Genomic DNA, 25513 nt, shown 5'->3' with positions numbered 1-25513 from the left:
TTTAAATATTAAAAGGGAATATTAAATTTAAGTCATAGTTTTAGAAATTCAAATAGAGATATAATGCATATTACATTACTTCTAATACCCTGTTATAGAAAAATCCATATCTGCTCATTTACTCAGATTCAAAGATATTAAAATGGATCTTACAAGCAAGACCTTATTCTAGGTGCTCCAGGATATATGCAAAAATATTTCTTATCTTCCAGTAGCTTATAAAGATGCAGGGGCCCTAAAATGAATTTTAAATAACTATAATACAAAAACTTCTGAAATTTGGATTTTTTTGAATGTTATACAAGGGATTTTAATGGGTATTTTTAAAAATCATAATACCAAAAGTTTCTGAGATTAGAAATTTTAACATATGGTCATTAAGAGTCTGCTTCTAGAGCTGGTTATTATTCTAGGCAAAACACGTAATCTGCAATTAGGTGAAGAGTTTCAAATATACTCTTCATAGAATGGTTTAGAAAACCCAGTAGAATCTCTTTGTAACAGAGATTTAGGGAAAGGGAATTTAAATATATGAATTCCCACTATTTCTAATATTGTTTTAATGTTAATAAAGAACAAGGATGGAAACAGAGAAAAAATTCTCTTCTAAAAACTACAGGATACAAAAATAAAGAGTCCAAGAGAAAAAAAATAAAACAAAAACTATATGGTATATGCTGTATAGTTTGGAACTGTAAGGTAACAGAGAGATTCCTTGATTATTAACATATGATTGGAGGTGGGGCAAGATGGCGGAGTGGTGAGGATCAGAATTTCATCTCTTCCCTAGAGCAGCTGGCAATTACCCAAGAACTATATGAAACAGTGCTTTCGGGGTCTCCAGTAACCAGTCACACATCGGACGCAAGTTTGGAATTGGAGGAAAACCTGAGATTGCAGCAAACATTGTAAGTTCCCCAGACCTGGGGTCTGGCGCCCCTCCCCACCCAGACCTCACAGACTATCTTGCTGCTGGCTCCCTGAGGGGGTGGGGGGAGAACCAAAAAACAACAATCTGCTGAGGGCAAGAAGGGAGGCTCAACACAGCCTCCACTGCAGAATTAATTAACAAATTAATTAACTAATTTTGGGAGCTGGCGTGCTAAAGAAGGGCTGGGCTCTGAGAAGTGGGGGCACGTAAAAGCGGGCGCCCATTCCCAGACTCCAAAAAAGCCATTTTTTCCCCTACATTTTGTCCCTTCTGGCTTCTCACTGATCCCTTATCTATTTGCATTTCAATAGCCCCCAGCAGGGGTGGAACTGAAGCTGTTGGAGAGTAATTATCAGACAATAGCCCAAAGCATTTCTTTAAATGCTCTATTCTGACACTGACAGAACTTCCAGGCTGGGGAAAGACTTTTAAAAGAGACTCTTTTTTATTTTCTTTTTTCTTTTTCTTGTTTTTCTTTTCTATTTTTTTTAATCTAGAAGTAATATATGTGGTTATTTTCTATCGAAAGCCCAGGTTGAGGGACTAGGCTGGGCTTCGGGGGAGACAGAGTACCCACAGTGTCTTTGAGTTCCATATTCACTACTGACGGTCTCCACCCCCATCTTTAATTGGCAACTCAGGCTGACCAAGGAATCTACCTTGAGAGTCCCCAAAGAGGAGAGGGGAGAAGGGAATAGTGCCCCTGAGAGACAACTGAAGTTCTCAGGATTGGGAGAGTGGAAGGAGGTCCAGCTCAACTGGCAGTCCTCCTTTTGGGAACTCAGACCCCAGGGGCTGGAATTCAGATTGCGGCTTCAGTCAGCCATGCCCCCGACAGGATCAGAGTCACCAGGAGAACTAAAGGCTCCACACCTCCTTACACTGAGGGGGGGTGGGGGGGAGCTTCAGGCTGGGAAGCGCCACCTGCTGGACAGGAGAGGAAAAGCACCAATTCTAAAGGCCTCATAGGAGGGTCTCATTCTCAGGAAAACTCCATACCCTCCCAATGAGACCTGGGCCTCACTAGACTGGGAAAATCTGACTAGGATCGACCATCTCTGAGAAGACCCATTCACAAAAAGGTTACATAGAGGCAGAGCAAGAAACAGAAAAAACAAGAGGGGAAAAATTCTGATCAACTAAATAGAACCTAAGTTAGAGGTCTAGAATAAGTTGAACTGAATAACAGAGGCCAGAGAACAAAGCCAACCAACAAGAAAACCACTAGGTAAAAGAAAGAAAACAAGCTCCAAAATAAACTAATCAAAAAAATCAGATGCCTAGACAACTTAAGATAACAAGCCATACCAGGAAACACAAAAACATGGACCAGCCAAAGGAACAAACTAATAGCTCAGCTGAGATACAGGACTGGAGGCAACTAATGCTAAATAAATTTGATGAAAGGAAGGAAGACATAGCAAAAGTGCTGAAGGATATAAAGAAGACACTGGATGACCATAAAGAAGAATTCATAAACTTAAAAAAACAAATGGCAGAACTCATGGGAATGAAGGCCACAATGGAGGAGATGAAAACCACAAAGGAGGGACACAACAGTAGATTAGAACAGGCAAAAGAAAGGATCAGTGAACTGGAAGACAGGTCATTCGAATTCATACACACAAAAGAACAGATGGTGAAAAACATGGAAAAATATGAGCAGGGTCTTAGGGAGCTGAGTGACCACATGAAACGCACAAATATACGTGTTATGGGTATCCCAGAAGGAGAAGAGAGGGGAAAGGGAGCAGAAAGAGTAATAGAAGACATATTCACTGAAAATTTCCCAACTCTTCAAACATGATTGGATCCATTAAAAATTTCATTGAGCCATGAGAATTATAAAAGTTATACTAGTATGACTTAAAAGTCACAGTAAGAATCCTTATCGTTAACCACATTTCATATTTCCTCCACTGTGGGAAAGCTTTTCTCAATATAATTTTATTGTCACTATGTATTTTCCTGTCAATCCATTTTTTCAGCCTCCACTCCCCAATCTTCAGTTTTTACCAAAGCAAAAAAATAAAAATAAAATTCAAATACTCATGTTTCTACAAAATGTTTTTCTTTGTCCACCTCTCCATTACAAACAATGATAGGCAGACCACTACTAAATTTTAAGACTATATAAAACTAAATTCAGAGCAGGAAAATTAATTTCACCAGAGAGCACTTCACCTTGGGATCAAAATCGAAGTCTTTATCATCTGATGCAGGACATGAATCATCAATGCCAGGTTTGTTGGAAAGCCTTTAGAGCAAAAATATACAAACAAAATGAGTACGTTCATTTCTTTTTTAAGAATCTGGTGAAAAGCTGGCTATCTATATATTAAACAATGTTTCTTGACATAATTAAAATTTGGCTTAATAAAAAGCATTAAGTTATTTCATTCTGATTCCACTTCTCCCAAACTATGAAATACTCAATGAAGACTCACTCTTAGTCTCCATAACAAAGCCTGAGAATATTTTTCATCACCAAAGTCCTGGGTGCTGAACCGAAACTCTCAACTGATGTAACTGTTGTTACTTGAAGTGGAACAAAACTGATAACCAAAAACAAGGTAGAAAGATACACTGCCCCTTTCTCCATGGTCTGTTCCTGGCTTAAAAACTAATCTCTTTAAAAAATGTAGCCCTGGTTCTTTAGCACCTTCTCAAGAAGTTGAAAGTACTGCTCCCCTTCCCTCCCTTTACTCTAAAACAGCACAGGGAGTCCCTGAAATGTTTCAAAACAAAATGTACAAAAGCCAAAGAACAAATTTATATGTTGTTAGTGGGACTATTATTTCCAGAGAGATTAAAACATTAAACATTACAAAATCCAATTTTTTTCCTGCCTTATTCAGGCCCACATAAACTAGCAAGACCATAAAAACCCAAACAGGCACTCAGATACCCCAGGAGAGATACTGCTGTGAAACAGGCTCCTGGTAGTTGTAGCTCTCTCTCCCTAAGTGCTCTCTAGGGATCTTCCTCCTACGGGCTCTCACTCCTGTATCCCTCCTTCTGCAGGGCTCAGTGGCAGTCCCAATATTTAAATCTTCAGTCTATGAAGACGGATGTCTGGAACAAGGATGGGCTCAAATGGCCAAGAGAAGAAACTCTCTATTTCTAGACAATGGAGTCTCAGTAACTAACCCGCAACACAGACATATTACCAACTACCCAAGTGAAGCTCACTGACTGATCTGACTGACAACCAGCCACACCCCACTGTTCCCCTACATGTACAATGGAAGGACATCAGTAAATAGGGCAAAGGGTCATGGTTAAGGGACAACTACACTGGGCCACAGACCTGGATAATCCAGCAACCTCCAGTCCCCTTGTACACAAGGGGGTCTGAGCCACCCTGTGTAAATGGGGGTGGAGGTAGATGAGACCACAGTCCCATCTGCTGTGAAGAGAATCTTCCCAGAGGCTCAAGTTATTTTAACATTTTTCAATAGAACTAATCTTGAAGTTTGTTAGTTCCTCCAAATAAAAAAATAATAATAATAAAGGAGCCAACTGTTCAGTATCCCCTTGAACCCCTATGCCTTTCTAGAAAACTTCTAACATCCTATGTCCTTCATCCCTATAATTTTTCTTTTATCAAATGTGTCATAAACCCTGATATTCTGATATCTCTTTTCTAAAACTGTTATTCCTATTGAACCCAGTGTTGTTCCTCTTCAAACTTGCCTCCCCTGCCACTGGAATTAGAAGCTGCAAGCAATGCAACCTGGGAGCGAAGGACCAGGGATGCCAGCCACAAGCCTTCTCAGCTGACAGAGGTGTTCCAGATGCCATCAGACTTTTCCTCAGAGAAGGTATCTACTACCTCTTGATGCCTTAATTTGGACATTTTCTTGGCCTTAGAACTGTAAATTTGTTAACTAATAAACCCTCACTGTAAAAGCCAATCCATTTCTGGTATACTGCAATTCTGGCAGCTTTAGTAAACCAAAACACTCATCTACAGGATGCTAAAGAAGAAAGAGCACTGGGCTCAACTTCAGAAACCTGAGTTCAAATCTCATTTCGGCCACTTACTATATGTAGGATCTAGATAAGTCACTTTAATCTCTGTGTTTCATGTTCTCAACCTGAACAACCACTTGGTAAGAGCTATGAATGGAGGTTGAAGTACTAGAGGCTGTTACGATTAATTAATCTTGATCATTTCTTACTATCCTGAAATTCTATATTCTTATGATTCTTTCTATAGGAAAATGGGACCACTTAGCTGGCAGAAATGGAAAAAAAAATAATAGAACAAAAGAAACACTAAGAAATGAAGAGAAGAAAGTAAAAAAATCAAGAAAAGATTATTTTTAAATTCATGAAAGAAACAGACTCTAGGAAAAAGAATAAACTTCACAGAACTAGGCCAGAGTACTAGCCTGAAGGCAAAACCAGACTGGAAAGTCAGTAAGACCCCAAGTAGAGAATGAATATTATTAACACAAAATGGTCTATATGTAGATGTTCTCCACCATCCAGTAAAGTAATTGATTTCTAGGGGAGCAGATACCAGTTTACCTATGAAGACTGCTCAAGAAGATCTTGCTTATATAAAACCCACGGTCCTGTGACTACAGCTAACTGAAACCTGCCCTAAAACACTTCATGAGCAAAGCAATGTACTGGTTACCACTCCAAATGACAAATATACCAGGTCAAACTCCAGAACTAACCAAGTTTCTTGGGAAATCTCTAAATCAGAGTTAATACATAACTATATATGACTTTTGGAACCAATCTTATCTGGACCCTGGGTCATGATCCCCATGGTGCACAAGTACCAATCTATGCTGAGTCACCAGAGAAGGGACTGGGGGGAGCAGGAGGTGGGCAGTCAGGCTGACAGTAAATCATGGTTCAGCTTCTTGTTAACTATGGGATTTTGAGTCAGTTCACCAACCTCTCTGGACCACAGTCTTTCAATCAGTACAAAGAAGATACAGCACAGCTACCTGGCAGAGCTGTTGTGATGACTATTTGAGATAACAAATGTTAAGCACATAATATGTTGTCTATCCCAGAATAAAATACTCAACAAATGTTACTTTCTTGTCTCTGCATCCCCTTGGTTAATAGATAATTTAAAAATCTGTAAAATCCTACCTGCTTAAAGAGTCTTCTTCAGAATGCTCTTCCTCTCCTAAAGAAAAATTACATTTGAAATCAACAATAGAAATGTAGTGAATATTAAAAGAATGAGAATCTGATTGTTTGTTACAAAGCAGTTCTTCGAGATCACATCTGAAGACTACACTAGAGAGAACATCAATTATACTATTGGTAGGCAATTTGATGCATTAAGAACTACTACTTCCCCTCCTTTGTATTTATCAAATGCAAGGAAAGGAGAATGTAATTTATCAAAATCTCAGACCTACAAGTAAATTGTTTACAATTACCATAATCCTAACCTAATCCTATCAGACTGACAGAAAATGGTATCATTAGCAGAATCAGCATAAGCTGACAGTGTCAAATTTAAATAACATGATTTCTATGGACACCTGCCACTAGAGGCAATTAGAAGGAGTAAATGTATTTTGTTGTGACACAACAGAGCACTGAAGCTATTTAGTTGAGACTGTTCCACTGAGGATGAAACACCCTACCATAAGGAAGTGAGGCTGATGAGCACTGTACTTTGCAGCAAAGACTTTCCAGCCACCAGTGGACAAGAGCTCAGGGGAGTTCAGTGCACTTTCTCTAACCTTCTTGGGAAGACACTGGAGAGTTCATTTAGTTCTATCCATTTCCTCTATTTGTGATGTAACAAGGTTCAAGTTCAGCTGACATTTTACCTCCCATAATAAGAAATACTGGAGAGATCCCTCCTTTAAAACTCTCCCAAGATCCACCCTGAACTGTACCTCAGTAGCACAAAGAGAAGCTTAAGAAGAAGCTGTGGCAAGTTGCCAGGGGGTATTACCAGAAATGCCAAAGAAAACCCAATTCCTATCAACTCACTCATGCAATCAGAATGTGTCATCGATTGTCCCTCTCCTTGATGGGAGAAATCATTCTTTTACATTGCATGTCAAGCAAAACAGTGGGACTTTCTAATGACAATCCCCATGACCGTGAAGGAAGCTTTAAAACATAAGCCACGTTGGAGAGCACAGGCTGTTTGCATACTCATCCCCCACAGGAAGAAGATCACTGAGGAGCCTATTGATGCAACATCCACAGCAGTCATGCCCTGGCCTTAATTCCAATTGCCAGATGAGAACACAAGACTGTGATTCCATTTGATAAAGTATACCCTCTTGAAACTGTCTCCTTGTAGTGCTAGAATGTCTATCTGGACCCACCTCATAGAGCAAGATGGTCCAAACACTTAGTGCTGTGTAGTACTGCATCATAGCATTTTTCTCAACCATTCCCATTATGTGGCAAATGTCCACAGAAATCATGCTTTTTATACTTGTAAGGCATATGCCATCAGATCTTATGCTAATGTACAAAAAAAAAAAAGAAAAGAAAACAAAAGGGAGGATAAAGAACATCTTAAATGACTACATTTAATTATCTTGGAATGTTAATAATTTTTTAAAGTTCAAAAAGGCGGCAAAAGAACCTGCTATTACCATATAATATAATCATAAATTACCAAGACTTAGTTACCTTGAAAGTTGAAGATAACTAAAGATCAAGGTAACAGAAGATGGGTATTATTGCCAAAATTGAAGTATATGAAAGTACATAAAGCAAGAAATTCTAATCACATACTAAGGCAAGAAAAAAAACTAATAAAAATGACTGAATAGCTCATCATGTTTTATAAATATAAACAGGGATTCAGCATAACAGAAGTCAAGTGTGGAACATCCATATAATTAAAATAAGAATTTGTACTCTAATTTTAAATCAGAGATTAATATGCTTATTTTATCTCAAAATTGTACTGAAAGATTAATCACATAAAGAGGACAGATTATAATGACCTAATATTGCCACATTAATTTATGTACAAATACCTATGTGTTCATTTACAAAAAAGTTAGGCAAGACCTACTTAGATGTGATGTGATTTATTTTTCCATATTTGGACATCAGAGGCAACAATCAGATAAATGAGAGACCTTTCCATGACTCTCAAATTGTTCTTTTGAAAAGGTTATCACCAAAAAAACTTTTAAAAGTTAAATGCAACTTACTTTTCAGTAATCTTACTTGACACAGTTGAAACTTCCTCTTTGAAGGACATTTTTTTAAAGTTTTGCAACATCATTTCCTCTGATTCCCCCAATTCTCTTTGATCAGTCTCCAAATTCTTTTACTAACTCCTTTTCCTTGGTCCACCCCTTAAATGTCAATATTCCCCAGAGTTTCGTCACTGTTCTTCTCATTCACCATGTTCCCCATCACAGACAAGCTCATTCAGGCCTATGACTATGCCTAATAATTATAATCAGATTATTCCAAATCTGTATCTCCAACCTTAGGGCTCTGCCTCCAGATATAAACTTCTATTATATCATTACCTACTGAAAATCTCTACCTAGACAGTCCATCGACACTTCTAGAAAAAAGAACACTTCTAGATATTCTCAACACTTCTAGAAAAAAGCTTGTCTTCCCCGTGATCTTGCTGTTATCTGCCCAGCTGACTAATTCCTACTTGTCCTTCATGTCCAATTTAAATGCTCATGCACTAACTGGAAACCTATAAACCATCTTAGATTTCTCTCTCCCCTCCAACTTTTTCTATTCAATAAGCACTACATCACATTGCCTGCACCTTGTTCCTCTCTCTCTACTTTATGGTTCCACTGCCACTGCCATAAACATGGATCCTTAACTGATGACTTTCACAGGAAAAAAAACACCAAATACTACTGTCATTTTCTAAATGAAAATAGTTTTTAAGCAAAACAATGAAAAAGACATAATGCCAAGGAAAAGACCAATATTTTACATTGAAGAAATTTATCTTCCTAATTTACCAATTTCACAAGAATGGATGGAGAGTTAGAAATGGACCGTTAAGGTCCAAGGACTGGTGATGAGGAAGCTGTGCCTCAGATACTGCAAAGCCTCCTTTGTCTCTAAGGTTCTTGACTTGGTTTTCTTCAATCTATCTTTTATATAGGGGTCAGCAAACTAGCACCACAGGCCATATCCAGACTGCCATGTGATTTTGTAAATAAAATTTGATAGGAACACAGCCATGCCCATTCCTTTCACTATTGTCTCTGACTGACTCTACATGACAACAGCAGAATTGAATGGATGTGACAAGGACTGTAAAACCCACAAAGCCTAAAACATTTACTATCTACCTGTGCCAGTTGGAATGTATTATGTCCCCCCAAATGCCATTATCTTTGATGTCATCTTGTGTGGGCAGACTTATCAGTGTTAACTAGATTGTAATTCTTTGAGTGTTTCCATGGAATGTGCCCCCACCCAACTGTGGGTGATGACTCTGGATAATTTCCATGGAGGTGTTGGCCCACCCATTCAGGGTGGGCCTTGATCAGTGGAGCCATATAAATGAGCTGACAAACACAAGGAATTCAGTGCAGCTGAGAGTGACATTTTGAAGAGGAGCTACAGCCAAGAGGGACACTTTGAAGAAAGCACAGGAACTGCAGATGACAGACAGTTTGAAGATGACCATTGAAAGCAGACTCTTGCTCCAGAGAAGCTGAGAGAGGACAAATATCCCAAGTGCAAGTAAGGGTGACATTTTTGAGGAACTGCAGCCTAGAGAAGAATGTCCTGGGAGAAAGCCATCTTGAAACCAGAACTTCGGAGCAGATGCCAGCCACATGCCTTCCCAGCTAACAGAGGTTTTCTGGATACCATTGGCCATCCTCCAGTGAAGGTAGCTGATTGCTGATGTGTTACCTTGGACACTTGGTGGCCTTAAGACTGTAACTGTGTAACCAAATAAACCCCCTTTCATAAAAGCCAATCCATCTCTGATGTTTTGCATTCTGGCAGCATTAGCAAACTAGAACACTACCCTTTACAGGAAATGCTTGCTGATTCCTGCTTTATACCATAATCAGAGCGCTCTGGCACACAAATCTAATCTTGTTAGTCCCCTGCTCAAAATGCTTCAGTGAATCCCTGCAGCAAACATTGCTGTCTCCCTACCCAATATTCTTTCCTTACTCTTCTTTCTTCCTAGAGACATACAATTCTGTTTGGATATTTATCACCCCAAGTGCCCAGAGAAGGTGGCCCCTCCCCAGCTCCAAAAAGTAATCTCAGTAATTACATTTCCTTTACCACTGACTGGCTTCAGGATGGGCATGTGATGTAATCCAGCCATGAAAATGTTAGGAAAAGCCCACTACAAGCTGTGGGTTTTCTCCCTATTTAAAAGAAACATGAAGAAAAGCAGCCTTTGTAGCCTTGATATTGTCAAGTGAGAACATGATGCTTGGAGCTATTGCTAATTAACCAACATGAAAGGAGACAAAAACAAAACACTGACAATTGCACAGCTGAAAGGCAGAAAACCCCTGGGTTCTTGGTGACATCACTGAGCCACCAAAACACCCCTGGTGTTGGTTCAGGCACTTTTAGTTAGGTCATTTCTTATTTGCAGCCACTAGTGTGCTGGCTGACAAACTTCCTATGGTCTACAGGATAAGCCTACTCCTTTCTATGGTATTACAGTCTTTTATAAGCTTGTCATAGTTATGTATACACTCATTACCAACCATTCCCACATCACATTTTATGCACCAGCAAAACTGAACTGCTCAAAAGTCATACAAAGTTCTCTCATGCACCTTAGCCTTTGTACTTGCTGTTCCTTCTGCCAAACATGTAATCTAGTTAGCTGTTTTCTTCTGTCAAACCTCATCCTCCTGCCTCTTACCTGGAAAACTTCTACTCACTCTGCAAGCTTATCTTAAATCCTACCCACTTTTTTAAAGTTCTAATTCCTCAACATAGACTTAAGTGTCTGGCACATATCAAACATCAAACATGTATTAATAAATGATAATGATAATTGCATGCTTCTGGAGGGCTTCTAGCACATAGTAAGCACTGATTAAAGTATAGTAAATAGTAAAAATAACAAGCACTTGGAGGGCAGGGCCTGTGTTTTTAAAATGTTTGTATTCTGCAACATTAGAATAATGCTTAGTACCTAAAAGACACTTGATAGTTATTTAAGTGGACAAGGGAATAAATGAATAAGTATTTTTTTTTTAAATTCTATTGAAAAACCACAGAACAGTTCTATTCTATTATGAGCACCCTGAAGATCAAAACTGTCTATTTCATTTTTGTGTCTACTGCTACTTGCAAAATCCAACTCACAGAAGTTCTTTGACAACTGTCCACTAAATTAAAGGGGTCTTCTTGCAGTTCAGATTGTACACTACACTAGATGCCACATCAGGCCCAACTTTCACTGTAGCATTCTGTTATTGTGAAATGCTTTTGTCATTTCATTATAATTTGTTGAATCCACAGTTGGGCTACTTGATATTTTTATGCTAATCTTTTGGCTGAAGGCAATAAAGCAACTTGTTCTAACAAATTTACAAAATTACTAAATCATGACAATTATCCAAAAGATAGGAGAAAGTGTCTTGTTCTAATGAGGTCAATATATCTCACTGTGTTTTAATTTATATGAAGAATGAAGCCAAAATAGTGAGGTCTTGTTGGTATGACAAAATGTAAAATAAGTGGTGTCTCAGAAAGGACTTGCTTTTCTGACTTCTGTACTATCAGTAGGTATCTTTAAAAAAACATGTACTGGTGTTAGAGCATACTAAATTTTTCAGTTCTTACTGATTGGTCATTTGTTTATGGTACCAGCAAGGTAGTGCTGAGTTCCTATTTTAAAGACAGCTATTTTTTTAGTGACACAAATCACTATGCAATAACTAATATTCATTTACTAAATGTAATCCATTTGCTGCAAAAATAAAATAAAATACCCATTTTTATAATGTGTCCAATTTGTTGTGATGTGATTATACAGGAAACATACAACATTCTAACTTAAAATTCTTTTTTCTTATTTACAGAAACATATATGGGATTTCAGGGGCCATGATTAAATAAGTAAATTTCTTTTCAGACAATATACTGTTTCAGAATATAAACTGCTTACAATTAACTTCTTAAAAAATTCTGAATTCTAGACTATTAAGCAAGAAAAAACACATGAATTTACACATTGATTTTTTAACTTGCTCTTTCATTATATCAAAACTTCCTTGCTCTGATTTTCTTTATCTATGGTAGAACCATGAAGCATAATTCCACTGTCAGAAGTCTTACCTGGATTATTATTTTGAGAGGAACTCACAGGTAGCTTTTTTTCTTTATACTCAGAAATCAGTTTGTGACTGCTATGTATAAAAAAAATTGGATAATATTACTACTTTAATGCTCATATAAAGAACATTTGTTATATACATTAAATGATTCTCAAAAGATTCGGATGATGACAGAGCTAAGAATTCAGAACTTTAATTATCCCATATACTACAAAATACAAGCTCTGCAAACTTTTTATTATGCATTTAACTAAAGAAGAAGAAAAAAATAAAAACAAGGTGAAGTGGTCCTGAATTCAGGGCAGTACGTTAGCTGGAGTTAGTGGGACACAGTGGAAATTTTCCTACACTCAGCAGCAGTCCTAGCTCTGTAACACAAACTATTTGTCCTTAGAGAAGTCCCTGCTCTGAGGCTCAATGTCTTCCTCTACAAACCAGGGATCTTTCTGTCCCACTTCACCAAGTGTTATGAGGATTTAATGGGCTAATATACAAAACACTGCTCATAGAAATAGTGAAGCAATGGAATAATTTGTCTTGAACTTTATTGCTGAAACTATTTTGGTATCTCAACTAAAACCCAAGGCAGTTTTCTCATAAGTTTAAACATACAAATATTGCAGGTTTCAAAAAAATGTTATTAAGACCTAATTTAGATATTCTTTGTGGTTTGTAATTTCAGAGCATCTTATCTACTATATACCTTGTAACTAAATATGCTTATATTATAAATATACTACCTCAATAAATTAGATAACATAATTGGCACCTTTTATTGTAGTTAATCACACCAAGGGCAGAAAACTAATAGAGGTGAAGACCTGGCTTGGACTACTATTCTTTCTTTACCAACCCAAACTCTGATCTTTATTAGAACGATGCTTAATTTCCATGTTTATCTTGTATTGTCTTGGAAGATGTAATTCTTCTTTAATACATGGATACTGATGTGTCATGGAGGAGGCTTAGCTCTCCTAAGTCCAACTAACCTCTCATAGATCCAGAGAACTCTGCCGAATGGCCACCTTCTGAGGCAGAATTTGAAAATTATGCAAGCTTTTGAAAAGTTGAAGTGAAGATGCAAGTCCTTGGGAAATTTTCATTATTATGGAAATAGATCATTTGAGGGGCTGACCTTAATTATGGAATCTAAACAAGTTGGCACCCACTACTACTCTGGGGAAAGATGATATGGGACTTTTGACAGCCTAAGAAAAGGTGCTCCACAGGACTAAAGGGGCCTTGGGGTACATATTTAGTAGCAAAGATGAAAGGAGACTCTGATCTCTTCCTGCAGGATTATATGAACCTCTCTGACAATCAGAATGGTTCCAACTAATATCTGCTGGCAGAAAAGGCAAACTCAGGCCTCAAAGGGTAATTCACCATGATGATCTAGGCTCCACACAACATACTGGGGGGAGAGAAAGGGGAATATCAGTTTTCTTACTAAGTGTGCAGTTAAAGGTAGAAGGACCAGCAGCCAGGGCAGGATACTGGTGTTCTGGAAACAATGACTGAGCATATAAGTGCATGTGAACCAAAAAAAAGTTGTAACTCTGAAGACTAAGTGTGGGTCACCACCAAAGACTGTGAGGGGTCTGGATCAGCAAAGACATCCTTGTAGGAAAGGTCAATCATGACTAGACTCTAGGACCAGACTTCAACAGCAACACTGCAGCAACAGAAGCAATGGAAACACTAGAATGTCCTTCTTTCCTCCACTTGACTTGTGAAAGAAGATTGTGTTTTTTTGGACTTAGTAAATCCCACTGGATTCTTGGAAAATTCAAGGGGGTGGGGATAGGTGATAGCACCAATAAAGGATTTTCTGCAAACCTGGACATTTCAAGACTCAAATAATTAATTAGAAAAATCCAAGATGTGACCCTATTTGTACCCCATGCATAAAGGTGATACTTGGAATAAAACTGATAAAATTTAGGAGCACTAAGAATAAATGTCTTAAAAATCCTGAGCCTTACCTCTTCCCATCAAGAATGTGGCATTCACTGCTCCTTCTAACTTGTCTAGCCTGAGAATGCACTTTGCTTCTTATATAGTTTCTGGCTGCTGACATGAACTAACTCACAGCCATTCTAAGACATCCTGAACCAAACTATTAGATCTGCCTCACTGGTTTTCTTGGTAACAGTTATGATTACCTTAAACCTCACTGATTAGTAATAACTAGTATATAATATAAACACTTACATAATAAAACCATTAAAAAGAGCATATTCGTCTGCAGTCCATCCACGGAAATCTCGAGAAAAGACATCAATACCTTTCTGAAGAAGAAGACTGACTATATTCGTTGAGTCAAAATTTACAGCAAGCATGAGGGCTGTTCTAAAATAACAGAAAGATAACTTCACCCTCAAGAACTTTAATCAAACTACTTAAACAGCTCATTTGATATATACTTTACCAAGCTAATATTTTCCCTGTCTGTAGAGCAGTGACTAGTTACAGACACTAACAGACATAAACATCTTGATTGCTCATGTGATTATCTTCATAAATTACCTCCAAGGCTATAAGGAAGGGAAAAAGCAAAAGGAAGCTTGTCCCATTGTGGTATTAGTAGTAGATAATTTAAAGTCCCTTGATGGACAAGCAACTATACTGAGGTCACTTATCTGAAGTAGGTAAAGATTTAAAGGAAGGATTCTTCATTTCTTCCCTATTCTGATATAGTTAATTAACACATAATTCAAATTCAGCTAGGGATAAGTGAAAGCTTTGCAGGCTTAAAATAATAATATTAATAATGGCAATAATAACAGTCATAATAGTTATATTAATGATGCTGATAAGCATGTGGTAGGCATTGAATTAAATGCCATATATATAAATATATATATATATTCTAACTTACAAGCACCACTGAAGCATGTATTAGTATCCTCCCTTTCATATCAGAAAATATATTTCATGATGGTAAGTAATGTTCCCAAGTTTAGAACCCTACCAAGTAGGAAAACCAGGAATTAAACTCAGTCTTCAGTGCATCTAAAGCCCATCTCTTTTCTCTTTATCATTCACCTATGTCTTGTCTTCATTAAAGGAAAAGATTATTTAATGAAAGCTATTTTCCTGACCTCTGCCCATACCATTTAAAAATAAAAACATCTTTAAGATACTAGAAATGAAAAAAGATAAAAAATGATGAGCCCATAATAACTGGAAAGAGTCATAGTCAAGTAGCAATAATCTAATGTCAGTATTATTCAAAGTAAGCAAGTTAAAGCAGTCATCCAAAAGAAAAAATGACTTTCAATATTTATGTTTAATAAAGCATCTTTTAAGGAAAAGTATATAAGAAGCAGAGGTTAATACTACATGAGAATTAAGAAATTCAGTATTTTCTCATATTGAACCATCCCTGCATGGTTATTGAGTTCTAGCTCCATTCCATTATGGTCAGAGAGTGTGCTTTGAATAATTTCAATCTTTTTAAATTTATTGAGGCTTGTTATACCCCAGCATATGATCCATCCTTGAGAACATTCCATGAGTACTAGAAAAGAATGTATATCCTGCTACTTTGGGATGTAACGCTCTACAAATATCTGTTAAGTCTAATTCTTTTATCAAATTGTTTAGATTCTCAATTTCCTTATTGGCTCTCTGGTTAGTCTATCTATAGAAGAGACTGGTGTATTGAAGTCTCCCACAATTATTGCAGAAACATCTACTGCTCCCTTCAGTTTTGCCAATGTTTGTCTCATATACTTTGGGAGCATCTTGATTGGGTGCACAGACATTTATGATTGCTGTATCTTCTTGGTGAATTATCCCTTTTATTAATATATAGTGCCCTTCTTTGTCATTTATGACATCTTTGCATTTAAAGTCTATTCTATCTGATATTAGTGTTGCTACCCCTGCTTTCTTTTGGCTCCTACTTGCATGGAATATTTTTTCCATCCTTTCACTTTCAATCTCTTTGTGTCACTGCATCTAAGATGGGTCTCTTGTAAACAGCATATCAATGGATCATACTTTTTAATCCATTCTTCCAATCAGTATCTTTTAATTGGGGAGCTTAATTCATTCACATTCAGTGTTATTACTGTGCAGGCAGTTCTTGAATCAACCATCTTATCCTCTGGATTTTAGTTCTCAGATATATTTTCCCTCTCTCTTTCTCTTCCATTTAAGTTATCCTTACTAATACTCTTCAGTACTGTGCTCTTCTCCAGACCTCTCTCTCCTTTCTTTTTCTCAGCCAGTAGAAATCCCTTTTATATTTCTTTCAGGGCAGGTATTCTAGTTTGCTAATGCTGCCAGAAAGCAAAACACCAGACATGGACTGGCTTTTATAAAGGGGATTTATTTGGTTACACAGTTACAGGCTTAAGGCCATGAAGTGTCCAAGGTAACACATCAGCAATCAAGTACCTTCATAGGAGGATGGCCAATGGTGTCCAGAAAACCTCTGTTAGCTGGGAAGGCACGTGGCTGGCATCTGCTCCAAAGTTCTGCTTTCAAAATGGCTTTCTCCCAGGACGTTCCTCTCTAGGCTGCAGTTCCTCAAAAATGTCACTCCTTGTTGCATTTGGGGTATTTGTCCTCTCTTACCTTCTCTGGAGCAAGAGTCTGCTTTCAACAGCCATCTTCAAATTGTCTCTCATCTGCAGCTCCTGTGCTTTCTTTAAAGTGTCCCTCTTGGCTGTAGCACCTCTTCAAAACATCACTCACAGCTGCACTGAGTTCCCTCTCTCCATCAGCTCATTTATATGGCTCCAGTGACTCAACTTAGACCCATCCCAAATGGGCGGAACAACATCTCCATGGAAATTATCCAATCAGAGTCATCACCCACAGCTGGGTGGGGTGCATTCCAAAGAAACACTCAAAGAATTACAATCTAATCAACACTGATAACGTCTGCCCACACAAGATTACATCAAAGATAATGGCTTTTGGGGGACACAATATATTCAAACTGGACACAATATATTCAAACTGGCACAGCAGGTCTCTTGTTAACAAATTCTCTCAGCATTTGCTTGTCTGTGAAAATGTTAAACTCTCCCTCAATTCTGAAGGAGAGCTTTGCTAGATAAAGAATTCCTGTCTGGGAATTGTTCTCTTTCAGTATCTTAAATATGTCATACCACTGCTTTCTCACCTCTGTGGTGCCAGCTGAGTAGTCAGTACTTAGTCTTATGAGCTTTCCCTTGTATGTGGTGAATCACTTTTCTCTTGCTGCATTCAGGACTTTCCCCTTCTCTTCGGCATTTGACAATCTGATTAGCATATGTCTTAGAGTGGGTTTATTTGGATTTACTCTATTAGGAGTTCATTGGGCATCTTGGTTTTGCATATTTATGTTTTTTAGAAGGGTTGGGAAGTTTTCCCCAACCATGTCTTCAAATACTCTTCCTAGCCCTTTTTTCTTCTCTTCTCTTTCAGGGACACAATAATTCTTATATTTGTGCACTTCATGTTGTCTATCATTTCCCTGAGATGCATTTCAAATTTTTTATTTTTTTCACCATTTGTTCTCTGATGCATTCACATTCAATTGCTTTGACTTCTAGTTCACTTATTGTTTCTTCTGCAATATTATATAATGTAACACAACATATTAAAAAATTGAAAGGGAAATATCAAGTGATCATCTCAATAGATGCTGAAAAAGCATTTGACAATATTCAGCATCCTTTTTTGATAAAATCACTTCAAAGGATAGGAAATTGAAGGAAACTTCCTCAATATGATAAAGGGCATATATGAAAAACCCACAGTCAGCATAGTATTCAACAATGAGAGACTGAAAGCCTTACCCCTAAGATCAGGAATGAGACAAGGATGGCCACTGTCATAACTGTTATTCAATGTTGTGCTAGAAGTTCTAGCCAGAGCAATCCAGCAAGACAAAGAAACAAAAGGCATTCAAATTGGAAATGAAGGAGTAAAACTGTCATTATTGGCAAATGATATGATCGTATATTTGGAAAATCCTGAGGAATTGATGACAAAGGTACTTGACCTAATAAACAAATTCAGCAAATTGGCAGGATACAAGATTACTGTGCAAAAGTCAGTAATGTTCCTATATACTAGAAATAACCTAATGAAGGGACACTCAAGAAAAAAACTCAATTCACAATAGCAATTTAAAGAATCAAGTGCATAGGAATAAAGTTAACCAAGGATGTAAAAGACTGCTACACAGGACATTACATAACTTTACTAAAAGAAATAAAAAGAACCTAAATAGGTGGAAAATTTCCATGTTCATGGATAGGAAGGCTAAATAAACATCATTAAGATGTCAATTCTACCCAAACTGATCTACAGATCAACACAATTCCAATCAAAATTCAATACACTTTTCAGACTTGGAAAAGCTAGTTATTAAATTTATTTGGAAGGGAATGGGGCCTCAAATTGCCAAAAACATTCAAAAAAAGAACCAAGTAGGAGGACTTACACTTCCAGACTTTAAAGACTACTATAAAGCCACAGTAGTCAAAACAGCATAGTACTGGCACAAAGATAGACATATAAATCAATGGAATCAAATCAAGATAGACCCCCAGCTCCACGGTTTACTGATTTTTGATACAGCCCCCAAATCCACTGAACTGGGACACAACAGTCTCTTCAACAAATCAGGTGGGAGAACTGGATAGCCATATCCAAAAGAATGAAAGAGGACCCATACCTCACACCCTATTCTAAAATTAACTCAAAATGGATCAAAGATCTCAATATAAGAGACAGCACCATAAAACTCTTAACAGATAACACAGGGAAACATCTTCAAGACGTAGTATCGGGAGGTTACTTCTTAGATCTTACACCCAAAGCATAAGCAACAAAAAATAGATAAATGGGAACTCCTCAAAACCAAAAACCTTCTGTACCTCAAAGGAATTTGTGAAAAAAGTAAAGAGGCAGCCAATGCAATAGGAGAAAATATTTGGAAACCATATATCTGATAAGAGACTGATATCTAGCATAGAAGGAAATCCTACAATTCAATGACAATAGTACAAACAGCCCAATTATAAAATGGGCAAAAAATATGAAAAGACATTTCTCTGAAGAGGAAATACAAATAGCTATAAAACACATGAAAAAACATTCATCTTCACTAGCTGCTAGGGAAATGCAAATCAAAGCTACAATGAGATACCATTTCATACCAACAAGAATGGCTACTATTAAACAAACAGGAAACTACAGATGCTGGAAAGGATGTGGAGAAATTGGAACTCTTATTCATTGCTGGTGGGAATGTATAATGGTACAGCCACTGTGGAAGACAGTTTGGTGGTTCCTCAGAAAACTAGATATCAAGTTACCCTACGATTCAGCAATTTCACTTCTCCGTATATACTCAGAAGATCTGAAAGCAGTCACATGAACAGACATTTGTACACCAATGTTCATAGTGCCACTGTTCACAATTTCCCAAGGTGGAAGCAACCCAAGTGTCCTTCATCAGATGAGTGGATAAACAAAATATGGTATATACATATGATGGAATACTGTGCAGCAGTAAGAAGGAATGAGGTCCTGAAACATATGACAACATGATGAACCCTGAAGACATAATGCTGAGTGAAATAAGTCAGACACAAAAGGAGAGATATTGTATGTTACCACTACTATGAACTCCCTGAACAATGTAAAATCAGTGTCTTATAATGTAGAATATAGGGGACCTGGACATAGACAGAAGCTAGTGAAATGTGAATGATAATCTAGTATTTACAGACATGTTAATAACAGTGAACTTAAATGTATGGGAATGGACAGGGGTGATGATTCTTCATTATTGAGACTGTAAGTATTCAGTGCCACATGAAGGCAAACATGATTAAAGGGTTTGTTTAAAGGTATGTATCCCACAAGTGCTTGCATGATCTACTTCTAAGGTATGACATGGGTACAAAGAGTTAACAACAGAATGGTATATGGGAAAAACTACATATTGCACATTATAGACTATATATGAGTAGTATAGACTATATTTAATAGGAATACCTTACCAGTACCATAGTAATACCAGGGTTAAATAACCAGGGGCTGATAAGAGCTTTGGGGTATTTTGGGTTATGACAATTGTTTAAAAATTTGACAGTGACAATGACTGTACAACTAAGTAAAGATAATGTGAGACATTGTTTATCTTGGACAGAATATACATTACATGAAATTAGGAACCCCCTACTTAATAAGTCAAGCTCCTGATCTAGAGTCTTACTCTAGTGAAACTAATGGCTGTAAAGAGGAAGCTAAGCCTACCTATAATTACACCTAGGAGTCACCTCCAGAGAACCTCTTTGCTTTTCAGATATGGCCTTTTTCTCTCTAAGCCCAATTCTGCAAATAAATAGATTAACCTACCCCCTTTGTAGGACATGACCCCCAGGGGAGTGAATCTCCCTGGTGACATGGGACATGACTCCCAGGAATGAGTCAGTCCCTGCCATTGAGGGATTGAGAATGCTTTTTTGACCAAAAGGGGGATAAAAAGTAACAAAATAAGGTTTCAGTGGCTAAAAGATTTCAAATAGAGTCAAGAGGCTATCTTGGAGGTTACTCTTATGCAAGTTTCAGATAGATAATCCAAATGCCCACAGTATGCCAAGCCCTAATCAACAGTAGTCCAAAAATACTCAAGAATACCTAGATCTCTATCTGAGACTCTATAAAAGTTTCACTAAGCTTACTTTTCAGAAACTTGAATCCCCCAGACTGTTCCTATGCCAGATAAATCCTAAAATCCCAGAGGCAACAGCCTCTCCAATAACATGAACCAGAGGCATGCCCCTTCCCCATAATGTTGACACCCCTTTTTAATATGAACAAGTTATGCTGGTCACTGCACAGATATCCCTGAAGACTGAGATGGTAATCAACTGACAAGACAGGATTTAACAAAGGATTACAAATACTGAACCTTTATATAATTTTTTTTTTTAGTTTCTAGGGTACTAGAATAGCTAGAAGGAAATAACTGACATTCTGGAACTGTAACATATAACATGCTTTGAACTTTGCTCTATAGCAACTTGTTAAACTATACTTTGAAAGTTATCATATTTTTGTATTTACATTATATTTCACAATAAGGAAATAACTGAAAGGATGGAATAGTAATCCATAACATTCTTTGAAATTTGCTCTATAACTACTTGTTAAATCATACTTTGAAAGTTATCTTCTTTCTGTATATGTGTTATACTTCAAATAAAAAAATTAAAAAAATAAATTCAGTATTGCATCATAAAGTAAAATAAAAATTAGAGTCTGTAATTTACAAAATCATTACTATGAGATCATATGACAAAAAAATCAGATTATAAATCACAAACATCAACCAATATCATAAAGGAATATGAAATCCTGCTACATCCTGGATTTCATGTTGCCCCATCAGAAAAACAACTTTTTTACTATCTGATGATTTGTGTTATTTTTCACCATAATCACAAGTTAATCCTTTTCTTATTAATTCAATCTCTCTGACATGAGTGGTTCTTACCACTCTAGAACACCACTGAGGTTTAAAAAAAGAAAGAACTACTGTACCTTTTTGTCTTATCAACTGCATGTATATTTGCTTCTTTATTTACTAAAAATTCCACCATTTGCTGTTTGTTTTCATCTACAGCAAGTAAAAGTGGTGTGAAGCCATCCTGAAAATTAGTAAAAGCAATTTATAATTTACAAAATTACCTATTTTCTCAAGTGAATTTAAAACCTTAAAAAAGATTACTTCCATTTAATCTCACATTTGCATGGCCAATTCCCTTTATAATTTGGAGATTTGGACAAAAAAGGAAAGAGTAAGTAATAGAGTACATAACAAAAACTGGATTTAATTTTCCTGGGTAGCAGTGGAACAGAGCCTAGTAAACTTAAACTGTACCTTAATTTCATTGTGCATAAAATACTTTCCTCCCAGCTTCCCATCAAGATATTTGAGATTTGAGAGCAGAGGTTAGACTCTTATCTAAGTGGCTATTTCTGCCAGAATAGGATGTCAGTTAATTATTTGTTTTTCTGTCTCATTGCCCAATTCACTCAATTTGATTTCCTCACAGACTGCCTAAAACTGATCTCTAGGCAAGTTTACAACTCACCCTTTCCAAACTGAGAATTATCACCGACAGAATTGAAGAGCACCTTGCCTAAACATAAAAACTGAAAAAAAAAAATCTCCTCTTGATATTTTCCCTCAATTACTAAATTTCCAAATTGATCTGAATATTTCTGATTGTTCTCTCTTTTTTCTTTTCCTTTTTTTTCTCTTTTAAATTAAGCCTTGGCCACTGAAAGATAAATCACTTTTATATAAACATTTTTTATAAAACAGCAACTGTCAAAAGCAGCAAGAATTCTATTTATTGTAAAATGCTTTTGTCTAGTTTATTTTAATAAACCCTGTTTCCAAACCAAATATGTAAAATAGACCCTACTTATGTCAAGATTAAAATAAATTTATTTCAAATATTTTGTAAATGAAGCTAGTAGATCTCTACCTTGTTTCTTGCCTCAATATTTGCATTGTATGAAAGCAGTTTGGCTGCTATTGGTATATGCTGAGCACAGACAGCATAGTGGAGAGCCGTGTTGCCACTGGCATCCATAATATCTGGGTCAGCACCATGTTGTAGCAGAATGGTTGCACATTCTTCTTCCTTGCATTGTATAGCCTGTCAGTATTAGAAGGAGAAACAGACTTCAAATTCTAGGAATTAAGAATAAACAGTCCAAATATTTCACCAATTAGTTATACAAATCTCTTTTTATCCTAAGTATTTAAGTCAAATCCATCTCATGCTGAAACAGTTGGCCACTACATACCTTCATCAGAGCTGTCCTTTGTTCACTGTCATAGACGTTCAGCTGGCACTTTCTCTCTACCAGGAGAGTTACCACTTCTGCATGGCCATTGGCACAGGCCAGATGCAGAGCGGTCCTATAAAAGGGAGAGGACTTTTTAGGAACTTATAGTCACTATCTCAAGATGTACAATTATTAGTGTATTCGTAAACATTAAAGAGCATATTACTCCTATGCCTTCAAAACAAAGACATTTTCTTCTGAAGTTTAATATTTGTTAGTGCATATTACTTACTACATTAATGGAAGAGCATGGCTTTTGGATTCAGCCCAACTTGGGTTGGAATCCTATTTTAACTCTGTGACTGATTAGCTATCAGCCTTTCTGTGCTTCCACTTCCTTATCAGTAAAATGGGGAGAAAAATAGTACTTATCTCAAAGGACACCAGTGTGATGCTTAAATCAGAATCTGTACAAAGTCTTTATAACAGGTCCTGGCAGAAAAAACAGCCTAATAAATGTTAGCTAAAATTATTATTCCTACTGAACAATGATAACATTTCAACTAAGTAAAATGATACAATTATACTTATTTTGCAGGTACATACTAAGAATTAAAGAAAAACTGTATTTCCATGATTCAAAGATGCTCATTTTCTCACATTTCAATAGCTCTGACATTGGAATGCAACTTAACATTGATGATGTCTTACAACCATAGTTAGCTGCATTTAAAAAAAATTCTTATTGATACATAAAACAATGGGACATCTTCAGTGGGACATCTCAATCCACAGTCCTTACATTAAGAGAAATATGGTGGAATACAATTAGAAGTCAATAACCATCAGAGACTTAGAAAATTCACAAATACCTGGAGGTTAAACAACACACTCCTAAACAATCAGTGGGTTAAATAAGAAATAGCAAGAGAAATTGCTAAATATATAGAGACAAATGAAAATGAGAACACAACATACCAAAACATATGGGATGCAGCATAACCAGTGCTGAGGGGGAAATTTATAGCACTAAACACATACATTAAAAAGGAAGAAAGAGCTAAAATCAAAGAACTAATGGATCAACCAAAGAAGATAGAAAATGAACAGCAAACCAATCCTAAACCAAGTAGAAGAAAAGAAATAACAAGGATTAAAGCAGAAATAAATGACATAGAGAACAAAAAAACAATAGAGAGGATAAATATCACCAAAAGATGGTTCTTTGAGAAGATCAACAAGATTGACAAGCCTCTAGCTAGACTGACAAAATCAAAAAGAGAGAAGACCCATACAAACAAAATAATGAATGAAAAAGGTGACATAACTGCAGATCCTGAAGAAATTAAAAAAATTATAAGAGGATATTATGAACAACTGTATGGCAACAAACTGGATAATGTAGAGGAAATGGACAATTTCCTGGAAACATATGAACAACCTAGACTGACCAGAGAAGAAACAGAAGACCTCAACCAACCCATCACAAGCAAAGAGATCCAATCAGTCATTAAAAATCTTCCCACAAATAAATGCCCAGGGCCAGATGGCTTCACAGGGGAATTCTACCAAACTTTCCAGAAAGAACTGACACCAATCTTACTCAAACTCTTTCAAAACATTGAAGAAAATGGAACACTACCTAACTCATTTTACGGAGCTAACATCAATCTAATACCAAAACCAGGCAACGATGCTACAGAAAACGAAAACTACTGGCCAATCTCCCTAATGAATATAGATGCAAAAATCCTCAACAAAATACTTGCAAATCGAATCCAAAGACACATTAAAAAAATCATACACCATGACCAAGTGGAGTTCATTCCACGCATGCAAGGATGGTTCAACATAAGAAAATCAATCAATGTATTACAAAACATTAACAATTCGAAAGGGAAAAATCAAATGATCATCTAAATAGATGCTGAAAAAGCATTTGACAAAATCCAACATCTGTTTTTGATAAAAACACTTCAAAAGGTAGGAATTGAAGGAAACTTCCTCAATATGATAAAGAGCATATATGAAAAACCCACAGCCAGCCTAGTACTCAATGGTGAGAGACTGAAAGCCTTCCCTCTAAGATCAGGAACAAGACAAGGATGCCCGCTGTCACCACTGTTATTCAACATTGTGCTGGAAGTGCTAGCCAGGGCAATCCAGCAAGACAAAGAAATAAAAGGCATCCAAATTGGAAAACAAGAAGCAAAACTGTCATTCTTTGCAGATGACATGATCTTATATTTGGAAAACCCTGAGAAATCGACGATACAGCTACAAGAGCTAATAAACAAATTTAGCAAAGTAGCACGATGCAAGATTAATGCACATAAGTCAGTAATGTTTCTATATGCTAGAAATGAACAAACTGAAGAGACGCTCAAGAAAAAGATACCATTTTCAATAGCAACTAAAAAAATCAAGTACCTAGGAATAAACTTAACCAAAGATGTAAAAGACCTATACAAAGAAAACTATATAA

The 25513-nt window shown here is 36.8% G+C and overlaps 1 protein-coding gene and 1 long non-coding RNA gene across 10 annotated transcripts in view; one reads left to right on the top strand and one right to left on the bottom strand.

The window, feature by feature from the left end:
• LOC119524366 (ankyrin repeat domain-containing protein 7-like) overlaps nucleotides 1–25513 on the bottom strand; it is a 58020-nt gene that overhangs the window by 25360 nt on the left and 7147 nt on the right. For 2 of the 9 annotated variants that reach the window (XM_037822967.1, XM_037822964.1), the window contains exons 2-8: nucleotides 23047–23161; nucleotides 22722–22895; nucleotides 21769–21875; nucleotides 14422–14559; nucleotides 12209–12279; nucleotides 6053–6089; nucleotides 3101–3188 (exon numbers count right to left, since the gene is read on the bottom strand). In XM_037822967.1, the coding sequence (XP_037678895.1) occupies nucleotides 3101–3188; nucleotides 6053–6089; nucleotides 12209–12279; nucleotides 14422–14559; nucleotides 21769–21875; nucleotides 22722–22895; nucleotides 23047–23161 (730 nt within the window). Of the gene's footprint in view, nucleotides 1–3100; nucleotides 3189–6052; nucleotides 6090–12208; nucleotides 12280–14421; nucleotides 14560–21768; nucleotides 21876–22721; nucleotides 22896–23046; nucleotides 23162–25513 lie in introns of those variants that run through there. The other 7 variants (XM_037822965.1, XM_037822968.1, XM_037822969.1 and 4 more) reach the window with 7 other exon arrangements.
• LOC119524373 lies at nucleotides 849–7871 on the top strand. The gene is made up of 3 exons (XR_005214804.1): nucleotides 849–908; nucleotides 4606–4755; nucleotides 5154–7871. It is a non-coding gene; the product is annotated as an uncharacterized LOC119524373 (long non-coding RNA).

This window comes from Choloepus didactylus, assembly GCF_015220235.1.
Source record: "Choloepus didactylus isolate mChoDid1 chromosome 11 unlocalized genomic scaffold, mChoDid1.pri SUPER_11_unloc1, whole genome shotgun sequence".
NCBI classification, from domain to species: Eukaryota; Metazoa; Chordata; class Mammalia; order Pilosa; family Megalonychidae; genus Choloepus; species Choloepus didactylus.
Note: the sequence above shows the minus strand (reverse complement) of the source record. Positions and strands in the feature narration are given on the sequence as shown.